The sequence below is a fragment of the Carassius auratus genome, chromosome 50, assembly GCF_003368295.1.
Source record: "Carassius auratus strain Wakin chromosome 50, ASM336829v1, whole genome shotgun sequence".
In the NCBI taxonomy this organism is placed as follows: Eukaryota; Metazoa; Chordata; class Actinopteri; order Cypriniformes; family Cyprinidae; genus Carassius; species Carassius auratus.
Window position 1 is genome coordinate 17,212,973 of NC_039292.1, and position 15,049 is coordinate 17,228,021.

At 38.1% G+C, this 15,049-nt stretch overlaps 1 protein-coding gene across 1 annotated transcript; it reads left to right on the plus strand.

Annotated features, from left to right (window-relative positions):
- Positions 1-416: 416 nt before the first annotated feature.
- slc17a6a (solute carrier family 17 member 6a) lies at positions 417-14,574 on the plus strand. The gene is made up of 12 exons (XM_026239503.1): positions 417-959; positions 2,366-2,621; positions 2,861-2,979; positions 4,470-4,584; positions 5,970-6,057; positions 6,134-6,220; positions 6,326-6,468; positions 7,789-7,938; positions 9,064-9,196; positions 9,298-9,408; positions 9,632-9,759; positions 11,971-14,574. The coding sequence occupies exons 1-12, from the start codon at positions 874-876 to the stop codon at positions 12,316-12,318; spliced, it is 1,764 nt and encodes a 587-aa protein (XP_026095288.1). The 5' UTR covers positions 417-873; the 3' UTR covers positions 12,319-14,574.
- Positions 14,575-15,049: the final 475 nt, after the last annotated feature.

Consider the following 15,049-nt stretch of genomic DNA (forward strand, 5'->3'; position numbering starts at 1 on the left):
AGCGCCCGCTTGTGGTCATTATTCGTATTACAAAACAAGAGTCATTCTTCATGCCCTACCCTTAAAAATACCAAAAGAATTTGGCATGATCTGCCACGAATTTTTCTGAATAAATTCAATTAAAATACATAAATAAATATATATTGTGTTCTCTCGTCCCAAGAGCCCACGATGCCATTGAAAGCTGATTACCTGAAAGTGTTTAAAAAGCCTACCTGATAAAACCACTCGGGTGCGTTTTCCAAAATTGTAGTTCGTTCTGTTGAAATCTATCGGACCTTGCGCCCATAGTTAGCCTACTTTTGGGAAACGCACTCTTGTGCATCTGAGACTAATATAACATGACTCATGCATTTGTTTGCGAGTGGCTCTTTGTTAATAGCTAGATGTCACTACATGCTTTTTTATCAGTTCACGAGTGAACGAGGGGAGCGCGCGGCGGGTTCACGGAACAGCTGGACGCACGCGCGCGTTCTCTGTCCACGGTGCTGAGCGAGCTCCCGCGACACATTTCCATTCTTGCTCTTTCTCTGTCATTTTTTTTCTGCTTCGGGCTTTTCCGAAGGCGAATTCTGACGGAATATTCTCGTTTATAATTGAAAAAAAAAATATGTCGGCAACATGGAAAACCGAAGCACTGCAGAAGTCGAAGGAAAGGGAGTTTCAAAGGACATCTCAGTGATGCGAATCAAGCTTTTCATTTACTGATTGATCTTGGTGTTTTATAAGACGTCTGCGAGGAATTAAAACGCAGTTTTAATTGGGTCAAAAATATTGCTCAGGTTTCCACACTCAAAGAATATGCTGAAACATTTTATAGCCAACTCAAATTAAGATTTCTTATTAATATCGAGTGGATTATTGTCTTTGGAGATGGATGCGATGAAGGAACGAGTTTTGGCCCCCGGTAAGGAAAGACTGAAGAATCTGGCCGGGAAAACCCTGGGACACATGCACAGGTATCAGCCCTTACACTGAGAGAAAAATACACAAATATTCATCTTTTATTATCTCGATGTCAAAATACAATTTAGGCAACGTGTCTACTGGAATTTAAATGATTTTTTTCCTCCTTCGAGAACCACATAAGCATGGCTATATATCACATAATTCATAATGATTCATTAATCTGCAATGTAGCGCGCTCTTTTGGACATTTTTCGTTAGGAGAAAATAGACAGAAATGACTATAGCGCAAAGATCGTGATGTGATCGTGTCCAGATCCACAGATGAGGATCATTCAGAAGTCGTGACATGGGCTGAGAATAAATCCTTCTCAATAAATTGATATAATTATTATTGATATATTTGTATCTGTTTTTAAACGATAAAATAAAAAGAAAATTGTAATGATTTTAGTAGCTCATAATCTCAGCCTTTTCCGGTTCAAATTGTCCAGATTCTTCGTATTTTATAAAAACAGTGTTTTTTTTTTTTTTTTTGTGTGTGTGTGTGTGTGTGTGTGTGTGTGTGTGTGTTGTATATTATATTTAGGCCAGAGATTATGAAACGCGTCGGAACGGATTGGTATATGGTTTACATAAAATACAATAAAATAAAATATTTTTTTTCCGCTATGATCAGACACACAACAATCATTCTAATATACCACAACATTATATAACATATAAAATTATATTTTATCATATAATTCGTTTCGTGTAGTGGATTCTTTAGATATGTTAATGCATTTTTCGTATATTTAACCGTTGAAGCAGCCACAAAAAATATGTCATTAACGAAAAAAACAATTATATTGGTACGATATGGTCAGATCTGCATTAATAAGCTATAATGTATTTCGATACAAATACTGCAATGCGGTTCAAATAACTCAGTTTGCCAAGTCGTGACAAAAGAGCAGAACTGAGATAGTCCTACATCAGGACTCAGTCTTCTTCATTTGCTGAATGGCTAATGGATTGAACTATAAATTAAAATAAAACATTTTTGAGAACATCCTCTCTGCATACTGGAAGAAAATAATTGATATATTTAATCAATTTATTATTATTACTATTTACAATAATATTAATAGTTATACTATCTAGTCGTCTCTCAGAAAACAGAGTATTTTGTAAAAGCAAACATAGAACGTTCCCCGTTTTTGAATGAATTCGCAACGTTCTACGAACGTTTTCGTGCGCGTAACAGCAAGGTTTTTTTTTTCTTTTCTTTTTTTTTCTTTGTGTGTGTGTGTGTGTGTATGTGTGATGATCGAACAGTTAAAACGTTCTCATGGTTATTTCCCTTGCTTTACTTGAACACTCCCAGACACACACAACACACACCACGGACAGAAAGAAAAGAGTTGCTGCCCCTGAGACATCTGTTTCAGAGATGAGCAGTGCTGTGTGTTCACAGGGTGATGGAGAAGAAGCAGACGGCGGGTGAGGTGATCGAGCTGACGGAGGACGGGCGGCCCGCGCAGCTCCGGGAGAAGAAAGCGCCGCTGTGCGACTGCACGTGCTTCGGGCTCCCGCGCCGCTACATCATCGCCATCGTGAGCGGCTTCGGCTTCTGCATCTCGTTCGGGATCCGCTGCAACCTCGGAGTCGCGATCGTCGGTATGGTCAACAACAGCACCGTTCACCGGGGCGGCAAGATCATCGTCACGGAGGTGAGAGTGAGGCCCTTCCTCCTGTCGGGTCACAGCTCCGCCCTCGGGTCTCCTGTCAGAGCATCCCTCCACCTGAGTCCTTCATATGAAGAAGAAGAAGAAAACATGCACTGTTTCAGAAAATACACATAAAATAAGAAAGAAATAATAATAAAAAAAATCTACATTTCATGAAAGAAATAAAGGCAAAATGGTTCTTTCAAAGCGTTTAAAATGAACGATTGTTTTTCTCCCCAAAGAAAGCGAAGTTTAACTGGGACCCGGAGACGGTGGGGATGATCCACGGCTCGTTTTTCTGGGGCTATATCGTGACACAGATCCCGGGAGGATATATATCCTCACGACTGGCTGCCAACAGGTACTGCACTATGCGCATTTATATCCATATTCAAATTGTTTCATAAGCTACAATGAAATTCTTTATTTATGTATGTTTTATTTTACATAGTGGTTAATATCAGGCCAAATCATGTCGTTTGTGTGCTTTCTGTGGTTTCCATGAAGCCTGAATACAGAAGAGCAGACAGCTTTCCTCTGGAGAGCTCATTAACCAGCAGACAGACTCACATCTGATTCAACAACACTTCCTTTGACTCAAACACACTCATACTGTTAGACACCTGGTATGTTGATATGTATAGATGAGCCTGTCCTATAGACACACAGTATATATATGTGTGTGTGTGTGTGTGTGTGTGTAATTATATATGTAGTAGCCTACTTTACATATGTGCACAACATAAAATATACACCATATATATTAATATATGATTATTAATGGTTCATAAATCAAATTATGTAAATTGTATTCTAAAATGTTATAAATGGTGTATTGCACAAAATTGCACAAGAGATGTGGCTTGTCAAATGTGACCCTGGAGCATTAAGTCTTAAGACGCTGGGGTTTATCTGTAGCAATAACCAAAAATATACTGTAAGAGTCAAAATTATATATTTTTTCTTTTTAATGCCAAAAATCATTAGGATATTAAGTAAAGATCATGTTCCATGAATATATTTTGTAAATTTCCTATCGTAAATATATCGACATTTCATTTTTGATTATTAATATGCATTGCTAAGATCTTAATTTGGACAACTTTAAAGGTGATTTTCTCAGTATTTCAATGTTTTGCACCTTCAGATTCGAGATTTTTCAAGTATCATCCTATATCCTAACGAACCACACATCAATGGAAAGCTTATTTATTCAGCTTTCAGATGATGTATAAATCTAAATGTCGAAAAATGGACTCTTATGACTTTTTGTGGTTTTGTGGGCCAGGGTCAATCAGAAAATAACAGAAGCAGTGATGCAGACTTCTTCAAATATGAGATAAATTCAGATTCTACTGTAAAGCAGAAGACATTAGTGAATATCATGTTACAATGCATTAAATACACATGCAAAAATACTAATCAGTAAAGACAATAGCCTGTATATAAAGGAGCAAGTATGTCAGTTAAATGCAGTTTTTAAATGTTGTTCTCACATCTTGAGAAGGCTGAGATCTCATTCATTACATGGCTTTGATTGAAACAGATGGCTGCAGCCTATGTAAATGAGATCTCACACAATAAATAAAATATGTGTTTTCCTGCCTCTGAGCTTTCTTGGGATGATTTCTGTACTAGACACTGATGCCCGCGGCTACTATTGTCTACACAGTAAATGTTATTTACTATCGGTCTTGGCGTTTATTTCTTGCTCAGTTTTTTCTGTTTTTGCATCTGCTCTACAGATGTGCCTTCGGTCAGTGTGCGCTTGCTGCCGGCTGGGTATCGTTGAACTGCCCAAGCTATGATTTCCAGCCATTAGAAACTATTTCTGCACACTTTGTTCTGCAGGGTGTTTGGTGCTGCTATCCTGCTCACGTCGACTCTCAACATGTTCATCCCCTCCGCTGCACGTGTGCACTACGGCTGTGTCATCTTTGTGAGGATACTGCAGGGCCTCGTCGAAGTAAGACTCATTCATTTGCTGATTAGCAATTTAACAGACGTTTTACACTAAACACATTTCAGGTTCAGTCCCACCAGAGCAAGCAGATACTGGGATATTATTATGGTGTCAAGTTTAGTTTGACAGTAAAGTTAATTTAAAGTCAAGGTATTTTCTATTCAACTTACAAGGGATGAATGTTCAAAATACACAGTTTACAACATCCCTGTGTGACCACTAGCCTCGCTCTGCCCCATTATACAACCAAGTGTGTGACTTCTTGATCCGTCTCCTTTACTAATAGCAATAATAAAAAAGGGTTAACTGAACATCACACTGAACGCACAGGAGACAGATTAAAAGAGAACAAACAAATGATGAAAAATGAAACGCTTGAAAAGATAGATTAGGTTTGTGATGTCATCTCTTATTCAAACAAAAGTCACTGAAGAATGAACACTGAAAGAGTTTTAGCAGCTGCTTGCTGCCTTTGTCTGTGTGCTGCTCGTCTGCTGTTCTCTACTGTTGTTCACGATGAGTGTCAACTGTACATGAATTAAACGCCAGTTGAGGTTTTATTGTAAGCACAGTAGCTTGTGTTGTGTGTATTGACATTAGCTCCGTGGATGTGCTCTCCTAAGCTGGCCGCAGCAATTTGTGTCTTTCAGTGACTGAATGTGTGCCAATTAGCTGCTAATGAAGATTTAATGGGGGCATTAGTGTGTTTGTGGTGAATCAGATCTGATCAGACTGCGTTTGTGCAAGTCTGCATGGATCATTAATCCTTATTTGAAATGCATTCTATGTGTTCATTTGCTAAAGGTTCGATTTCTCTGTTTTTTTATGACCCATGTAAGACATTCCATGAATGATTTTAAATAATTCATTACATAATGAATGTAAATTTATAACATATATGCAAATATATGATCTCATTTATATAACACATCCCTGCTGATGTGAAAAAAGGCCTGAAAATATCTAATCTGATGATGCTAATTTAAAAAATATCAATACAATTTTTACATGACGTTCAGTTTTTTCATTAAATAAGAATAAAGACTATTAAAAAATATAGGCATTGCTCTACCACTGAGCCACTAAGTATTATAAAGATGAATCATTACAATCTGCAAATGACTGTAAAAAGAATCAGGATTCAGCATAAAATCACATCTTCAATTAAGATCTTTTAAGAATTATTCATATTCATGTGAAAATCATCTGAGAATTGAATAAATAGTTTGTGGCAATAAATAAATAAATAAATAAAAATTAAGAAAGAAGCACTGGATTTATTTCAGCAATGCAGGACTGTGTAATTCAAAAACATATCAATAAAGGCAATTATTTGACACTTTTTTGATCAATTAAGGTGATGGTTTGACGTTTCTGTGTGTGTCCAGGGTGTGACCTACCCAGCATGCCATGGGATTTGGAGCAAGTGGGCTCCGCCCCTGGAGAGAAGTCGCTTAGCAACCACATCTTTTTGCGGTAAATACGATTTCCCTTTTTAAATGCCCACATAAAACAGAATTCCCAGAATAAAAGCTGTAACCCCCTGTTTCAGGTTCGTACGCGGGCGCTGTGGTGGCCATGCCGCTGGCTGGAATATTAGTGCAGTACTCAGGCTGGTCTTCTGTCTTCTACATATACGGTGGGCTTATAATCTTCACTGTGAACTTCTGAAATGATAACAGACTTTTCTTTTTTGGGTGAATGATTCCTTCACTTTTCTTACTGTCTCTCCATTGGGTTACAGGGTGTTTTGGGATCGTCTGGTACATGTTTTGGATTCTGGTTTCCTATGAGAGCCCAGCAGATCATCCCACTATTACAGATGAAGAGAGGACTTACATAGAGGAGAGTATTGGAGAAAGTGCTAATCTACTGGGGGCGTCTGAGGTACGTTCTCAGTGTGCTTTAAACAGACACATCTGAAGGTCCCATGAAAACACATTTGGGGTTTTCTGGGTGTTAGTCCATGTCTATTAGTGTGAAGGCCATTTTGAAAGAAATGAATATGCTCAGGATGCATTACATTTATCAAAAGTTATAGTAATAATATTTCTTATTGATTTGAGCTTTTTAATAATCAAATGGACCTGGATAGATGGATGGATGGATGGATGGATGGATGGATGGATGGATGGATGGGTGGATGGGTGGATGGGTGGGTGGGTGGGTGGATGATGGATGGATGGATTGATGATGGATGAATGGGTGGTTGATGGATAGATGGATGGATGATGGATGGATGGATTGATGATGGATGGATGGATGATGGATGGATGGATGGGTGGATGATGGATGATGGATGTATGGATGGATGATGGATGGATGGATGGATGGATGGATGGATGGATGGGTGGATGATGGATGATGGATGGATGGATGATGGATAGATGGATAAATGGATAGATGGATGGGTTGATGATGGATGGATGATGGATGAATGGGTGGATGATGGATAGATGGATGGGTGGATGATGGATGGATGGTTGATGGATGGATAGGTGGATGATGGATCGATGATGGATGGATGGGTGGATAGTGGATGATGGATGGATGGATGGATGGATGATGGATGGGTGGATGGATGATGGATGGGTGGGTGGATGGATGAATGATGGATGGATGGATGGATAATGGATGGATGAGTGGATGGATGGATAGACCGATGATGGATGGATGGGTGGATAGTGGATGATGGATGGATGGATGGATGGATGGATGGATGATGGATGGATGGATGGATGGATGGATGGATGGATGGATGGGTGGGTGGGTGGATGGATGATGGATGATGGATGGATGAGTGGATGGATGGATGGACCGATGATGGATGGATGGGTGGATGGTGGATGATGGATGGATGGATGGATGGATGGGTGGGTGGGTGGATGGATGATGGATGGATGGGTGGATGGTGGATGATGGATGGATGGATGGATGATGGATGGATGGATAGATGGATGGATGGATGGATGGATGGATGAGTGGATGGATGGATGGATGGATGGACTGATGATGGATGGATAGATGGATGGATGGATGGATGATGGATGGATGGGTGGGTGGGTGGATGGATGAAAGGATGGTTGGATGACCAGGAACTGGTAGCATCTTTATTTTTGCTATCTATTTGTTCCTTCCAAAACATTTTTAGTCCTATAGAGTTTCTCATCTCAATTGTTAACTTTTTTGTTTCTTTTTTTTCTTCAGAAATTCAAGACGCCCTGGAGGAAGTTCTTCACCTCCATGCCGGTCTATGCAATCATCGTGGCCAACTTCTGCAGGAGCTGGACCTTCTATCTGCTGCTGATCAGTCAGCCAGCGTACTTTGAAGAAGTGTTTGGCTTTGAAATCAGTAAGGTGAGAGACACAGCTAAACTGATTTAATCAGATCTCAGGCATGTCATTGTGTGTTTGTATTTGCTGTATGAATTGGTCTCATGTGCAATTGTTTCTCAGGGCTCATTTGAATCGTCACTGTCTGTTGTGTTTGACCCTCATTCACTGCTGTCATGCATTGAGTCGTCCGTATTGGATTGTATTTGAGATGGCAGGCATTCAGAAATGTGTGCTCACAGTGGCATTCATAAATAAAGCCTGACATTGTTATTGATCGTCGACTCCTGAGCTAAAAGAGTGACATAAATCCTGCAGGTCTGACAGGTGTAATTGAACCCCTGTTTGATTCTGCTGGTCAGAACTGCCTCATAGTGCAGCATGGGAGATTGGACATGTTTTGTGGTTTTATTATTCAGGACTCGTTTAGGATTTCAGTGTAGTGATCGAGTATTATCTTTGTATTTAGTATAGTATATTTGAGCTATTTTTGAGCCACACATTTTGTACCAAGTGTGCTAATCAAATAGCATTATAAAGGCTTGCATTGTTTTATTTGAGAGAAAAGAGAGAAAATGACAGGTTTTTACATCCAACTCTGTAGGAGAAAGTGTGCATAATTTCTGAGCCGCTGTCATTTGTGCAATGAAAATGGAAAAATATAAATATTTTTTACTTCCAAAAGACACAAGTACTCCATATGACTTGTTCATTACAGTTTACTCCTTATGAAGCTACAGTATATGATACATTTGTGTGAGGAATATGTGCAAATAAGCTTGCATTTGCGACACAAGCACTTTTAATCTGTACAGCCCTTGTGAAAAAGGACTGGAAGAAGTACAATACAATTTAATTAACTTAAAAAGCTTTAATTTATACTAAATACATTTTGTTGCACTGTGATTTTGTCCCACTTTATAAGGACATAAGTGCATCTTTATATGTAATTTCAATTTTTTTTAAAATATACTTTTAAGATTCAAAGTACACTACAGGTGCACACAATACAATTAAGCACATTGCTTTTCTTAAAAGTCCTAAAAATCACCAATAAATTTAAGTGTGGCTCAGCGATTCTTCAGTTTTTGAATTCATAACTCATATTTGTCTAAATTCTTAATCACTATCCCCCTGTGGTGTTGTCAGGTCGGTATGCTCTCCGCTCTGCCCCACCTGGTCATGACCATCATTGTGCCAATCGGCGGCCAACTGGCTGACTTCCTGCGCAGTAGAAACATCTTATCCACCACCACTGTCAGGAAAATCATGAATTGCGGAGGTAAGAGAAAGATTATATCATTAGGTTAAATGTATCTTGTGTTTGGAATTAATAGGAAACATTATGGTTTGACCTTTGACCCACACTTCATCTGATTGTAGGGTTTGGAATGGAGGCCACTCTGCTGTTAGTGGTTGGTTTCTCTCACAGTAAAGGTGTGGCCATCTCGTTTCTGGTGCTAGCTGTTGGTTTTAGTGGCTTTGCTATATCAGGTGAGACACGGGATACAGACTTCAAGTTTTGAAATCACATTTTTTGATCTGGCCCACATTTGGCCCGCATGGATTTCACGCGGGCCAGATGTGGGACGGTTCTGGGCTAAAACTGCTTGCTGTCTGGGTTGCATTCAACAATATCAAATCAAATCAAATAGAATAAAATAAAATGTCTCCTAATATATTTCTGATTTTCTTCTTTATCCCGTCCCTCTTCAAGGTTTTAATGTCAACCACTTGGACATCGCGCCGAGGTACGCCAGCATCCTGATGGGTATCTCTAATGGAGTGGGCACTCTTTCTGGCATGGTCTGCCCTCTCATTGTAGGAGCTATGACCAAAAACAAGGTGAGGAATCCTAAACTTTCATTATCACATATTGCTGGCTTTACTTACACAATAGTTAGAAAAATGAGAAATTAGTAAACACTAATTTTTTAGTTAAAGGCAGTTCATCATTGAATTCAGTGATGTCATCATCCAGCTCAGTCCAGTATAAATAGTATCTTTGCAATCAAGAAATCACTGGAAACGAAGCGTCCCCAACTAAGCACGCCAAAGGCCACAGCAGCAAATAAGGGATACTTCATAAAAATCATTAAAGGTTTAACAGCAAATACTCACTTGCTGAAAAAAGTATAGACAATCAATCAGTCAACAGAAGACTGTAGTAGATTGCAAACAGTTTGTTTTTCAGCAAGCTTTTGCTCATACTGGTAATTTAGAAGCCTTAGAAAATTGTGTATCAATATACAATACAATTATACATTACAATTAAAAACACATTTACTGCTACCATGCTTTGCATTAGCACACCTGCTATACATATGACAAAATGTGCAGGATACGACCGAAACGATACGATACGATACTCAACCTGACATTTCCAGTTTGACCAACGATAGCTTTATCAGCCATGTTTTTATCATCTCTTTATTTCACATCAGGTTTTACAAATTGGAACAAAAAAAAAAGGCGAAACAACATTTCCAAGTACTAAACATATTTAACGAGGATTTAGGCTGAGTGGATTCCATAAGCGGGTCTTTATTATAGGATCTGAGCATAAAATCCAAACAATATTCACAACTCGTGGTCAGGTCACAGGCTTGGGTCAAAACACAGGCAAAACAATCCACTGGCAGACAAATCCAAAACAGTAATCCAAAAAACCTGAGTCAAAAGAGCAAAAGCAAAGATCATAACAAGTATCAACAATGGAACAATGAAATAACGCTTAGTAAGGCAGAGAACTGGCAATACTTCGCAAAATGGCAGTGCAAACAAATGACTTATATACTAGTGATGGCCGATTCATGAACGAATCGTTCAATTTAACCGGTTCTTCTTAGTGAACCGGTTGAACCAGTTCACCAAATCGAACTGAATCGTTTGAAACGGTTCACGTCTCCAATAAGCATTAATCCACAAATTACTTAAGCTGTTAACTTTTTTAACGTAACTGTCACTCCCTCTGAGTCAGAATAAACCAATATCCCGGGGTAATCCATTTACTCAAACAGTACACTGAATGAAATGCTGTGAAGACCGAACTGAAGATGAACACCGAGCCGAGCCAGATAATGAACAAACACGCCCACTGCTGGAGCAGTTCTCGTTCTCGAGTCAAGAACCGGTTGCTTCGGTTTTCGGATCACCAGTACACTCAACCGAGAATCGTTTCTGTCGGACGCGTCCGATTTGAGAACCGATGAACTGATGATACTGCGCATGCGTGATTCAGCGTGAAGCCAACTGACTGACAGCATGTCTGAACCGAAGGGATTCTTTTGGTGATTGATTCTGATTCTGTACTAGTAATGTTATGAGCGCGGGTATTTCGAGGGCTTGGATGAAGGGCAATCTGGCGAAACGTAAGTTCATTTAATAACAAATACATCGCAATGGATTATGTTTAGTAAGTGGATCATGGTTTCTGCGCTGATGACACCTAATTTATTTACTTTATATCTTCAAGACTTAAATCCTCATATGCACATTATTGCTGTTACTGTATTTAGGTGTTGTTTCAAAACTCAAATGTAAACTTTTCATGATTGTGAGGTTTTAACTGACTAAAGTTATGATTACTGACTTTATATATTTGAATGTTTGATAGACGTGACACCATTACGTTATCGCCAATGACGTCATTACGTTGAGCGTGAAAGAACCGATGAACCGTTTTTTTCAACCGGTTTATTGAATCGAACCGTCTGAAAGAACCGGTTCGCGGAAAAGAATCGAACTTCCCATCACTATTATATACAGGGTGACAGGAAATGACAAGACACGAAATGATGTGGCAGGAACAGGAAATGGCAGAGTTCAATATTCAGGTGAAGGCTCCCTCTGGTGGACTGGAGCCTCATCAAACGTTACAACATACATGCAGCGTAGAAAATCCAAAATGTTTTTTGCGTGACGCATATTGTTTGCATTCTGTTTTTCAAATATTGTAGGAAGTGCACAGTCAGTTTGAGATGAGCAGTAGACACGAATATCACTCTAAACATATCAAAGACTGCATTCCTGAGTTTGTCTATTCTCGTCCGTCAGACTCGTGAGGAATGGCAGAACGTGTTCCTGATCGCCGCGCTGGTGCATTACGGCGGTGTGATCTTCTACGGGATTTTTGCATCTGGCGAGAAGCAGCCGTGGGCCGATCCGGAGGAGACCAGCGATGAGAAGTGTGGCTTCATCGATGAAGATGAGTTAGCGGAGGAGACCGGTGACATCACGATGAGCCACGCTCCTTTCGGAGCCCAGGCCGCTCTTGGGGGCCCCGCCAAAACATACGGGGCCACGACCCAGCTGAACGGGGGATGGGCGAAAGGCTGGGAGAAAACCGAAGAATACATCCAGGAGGATGCCGAGCAGACGTATAGAAGAGACGGGTACTCTTAGATAGAAAGAGATAGAAGGAATAAAGACAGATAGACTGTGCATAAGCATAGCTATCAGAGTCATTTTTGAAAAGAGTCTTTATCCAATCTAAAGTGAATAGAGAAGATATTTAAGAGGGCATAATAATAATATTCAAAGATATAAATGAGAATATACTGATAATTTAATGAAAAAGTCATATTTAGGATTATATAAAGAATATATATGTCTATGTAAATGTTTCCTTATACAGATATGTTCAGTTATTACTGTGGTTTATGACATTTAATCAGCTGACAATACTTAATAGCACAGACATCTGTAATCAAAGCACAGGTCTTGGCTGTTTCTTTTGATGCGGGTTTAAACTAGCTTTGTTTTAGTTTCGTGTCTTCTACTATATCTTTAGCAGAAGAGTAGTTCAGTTTCATTAGTCAGGACCAATTAGAGTAGAGCTGCAATGGGTATAGTTTAGATGAATGCAGTTTTGTTCAAAAGAAAAAAGTGTTTCACTCTGGTTTACAGAGCTCTTGCCATTGACCTTACAGAAAATATGCAAAATTTGGGTTAACTATATTATAACTTAAACCTGCAAAGAATGCTGTTTATCATAATGTGCGTGTACTATATTACACATTATACACTAGTCCCTTTATTTGGGACATAAACCTAGAAGGTAGTGCAAAATAGACATTTACTATTACTATTTGATGCAGAAAGAATCTAAAATAGCACAAATCTGAAAGATGACGTGTATTAAAATAAGTGTGAAATATACTGATGAACCTTTAAATATTAAAACTTCCTAAAGTACACTTGAAAACTTTTTAAAGTGCAATCTTGTATAAGTTTTGTTCAGCTATAGTTACATCGACAATACATTCAAGTGTGTGCTTGGCAATACAGTTCTGTATTTTAAGTGGTATTAAGCTGGTCTTCATTTAAAATGTTCAGTTTGAAACAACAATGACATTTTCTAAGATACTTTGAATGCACTGACATGTTGTTATTTGGGAAAACAAGTCATTCCTATCTTAAGTAAGTGTTTTGACATGGGTTTACTGTTTCTGTGAGAATGTTGTGAATCTGGGTCAGTGATATCTGTGCTTAATGTTCTTATTGGGCCATATTTATCATAGAAACTGTCATTAGACCAAGGCTGTCCGGTCGATGTGTATATTGTGATGATCATTCCAAACATATGGTCAAATCCTGATAATCTGAAGTATTTAAGTGTTGCCATGCAAAGCTGATGTAAAATGATGAGTGAATTTCACAAAACCTGTTAGGATGTGCAGGTTCTATTTCATTAATGAAACAAAAGAAAATAAACAAGGAATTTTATATTGCATTAAGAAAATTAAGCTTTTAGGACCATTTAAGTTTATTTTTTTAATGCATTTATTACAATCAAGCACATTTAGCCCCAAATTCTCATTACAGTAATGCCAAAAAAATGGTTTACCACAATGCAAAAAATACTATCAATACCACATTGCTGTCAAAATAATAAATAAATAAACCATAAATAAATGAACCATAATAATGGCCCTACAGCTTGATTTTCTTAGAAACGTGCACGTCTTTGTGAGATTCACTCTGATCCTCCATTCATGACACAAACCAGTGTTTAGTCAACCAGCAGTAATAAAAGATGATGTGTCAAAGTCTTAAAAAAAAAAAAAAAACTATTAAAAACATGTACTGCAATAATTTACTGATAACATCAGCAATCTTGTTATATTCAATATCTAATTCATTCATCAAATCTGAATTGTGTCTGGTTTATGGAGTTATTTATGGTTGGAGAGTCTTATTGAAGCATCAGAATCAGCTTATGTTCGTTCTGGTCAGAAAATACAAGGCCATTTCAGAGGTTGGGATCTGAGCCATGCTTTACGTTGTTCTGCAACTCAGCTAGATGTTTTCTAGATATTGTGTGATGAATTTATCACAAACTTAAAGCTCTTTTCATGGCCTCTTGCCTGAGACTGAAGTGCACAAGTGATTGTTATATTCTATTGTTGTGTCAAACAAGCGATTTGTTGATGTCAAAAAGTGTTAAATTGTATGAATTGCTTACTAAGTGTGATTTTATATTCGATTATTCCAAACAAGACATTATTATTATTATGTCTTTCCTTTCATTTTTGCGACTGGTGGACCAAAATTTAAAGGCAATTTTTTGGTTTTGAAAAGATAAGAGTTGATGTTCTTTATAAAGTGTGATGATTATTTTTGCATGATATAGTCATTAAAATCATCCTGGGCATTGATTTAAAATTGTTGCGTCTCTTTTTGTGAACATCTAACAGACATTTTTGTCCCTTTGTTTGTTTCTCTTACAAACATCAAAGTTTAGCAAAAGTTTGCATTAAATCTGAAACTACAATACAGTATGCATATATACCATGCAATTAAATATTCAATCAATTACATTCAGTTTGCACTTAAATTTATTATTTTAAAGCATTATTTCCATAAAATGTATGCTTTTTAAAACTTTTAATGAGACAGGAACATGTGCAAAGGTTTGTGAAAGTAACGCTCCATCATGCTTCCTGTAATGTACATCCATAAATTTTATTTAATATCCATCAAACACTGCGTCAGGATTTCTCTAGTGTGTAAACCTTATATGTAGTCAGAGTCAATAGATTTGACTCATTACACCAGTGGACCTGATTAAGGTGAATGACCTACAAGGGACAAATTATCACCAGCAAATTAGATGGGAATGAATCACTAATCA

Coding starts and splice junctions, on each gene's coding strand:
- slc17a6a (XM_026239503.1), top strand. CDS start 874: ATGGATGCGATGAAGGAACGAGTTTTGGCCCCCGGTAAGGAAAGACTG. Junction 960..2,365: donor ACCCTGGGACACATGCACAG/GTATCAGCCCTT, acceptor GTGTGTTCACAG/GGTGATGGAGAAGAAGCAGA. Junction 2,980..4,469: donor TCACGACTGGCTGCCAACAG/GTACTGCACTAT, acceptor TTTGTTCTGCAG/GGTGTTTGGTGCTGCTATCC.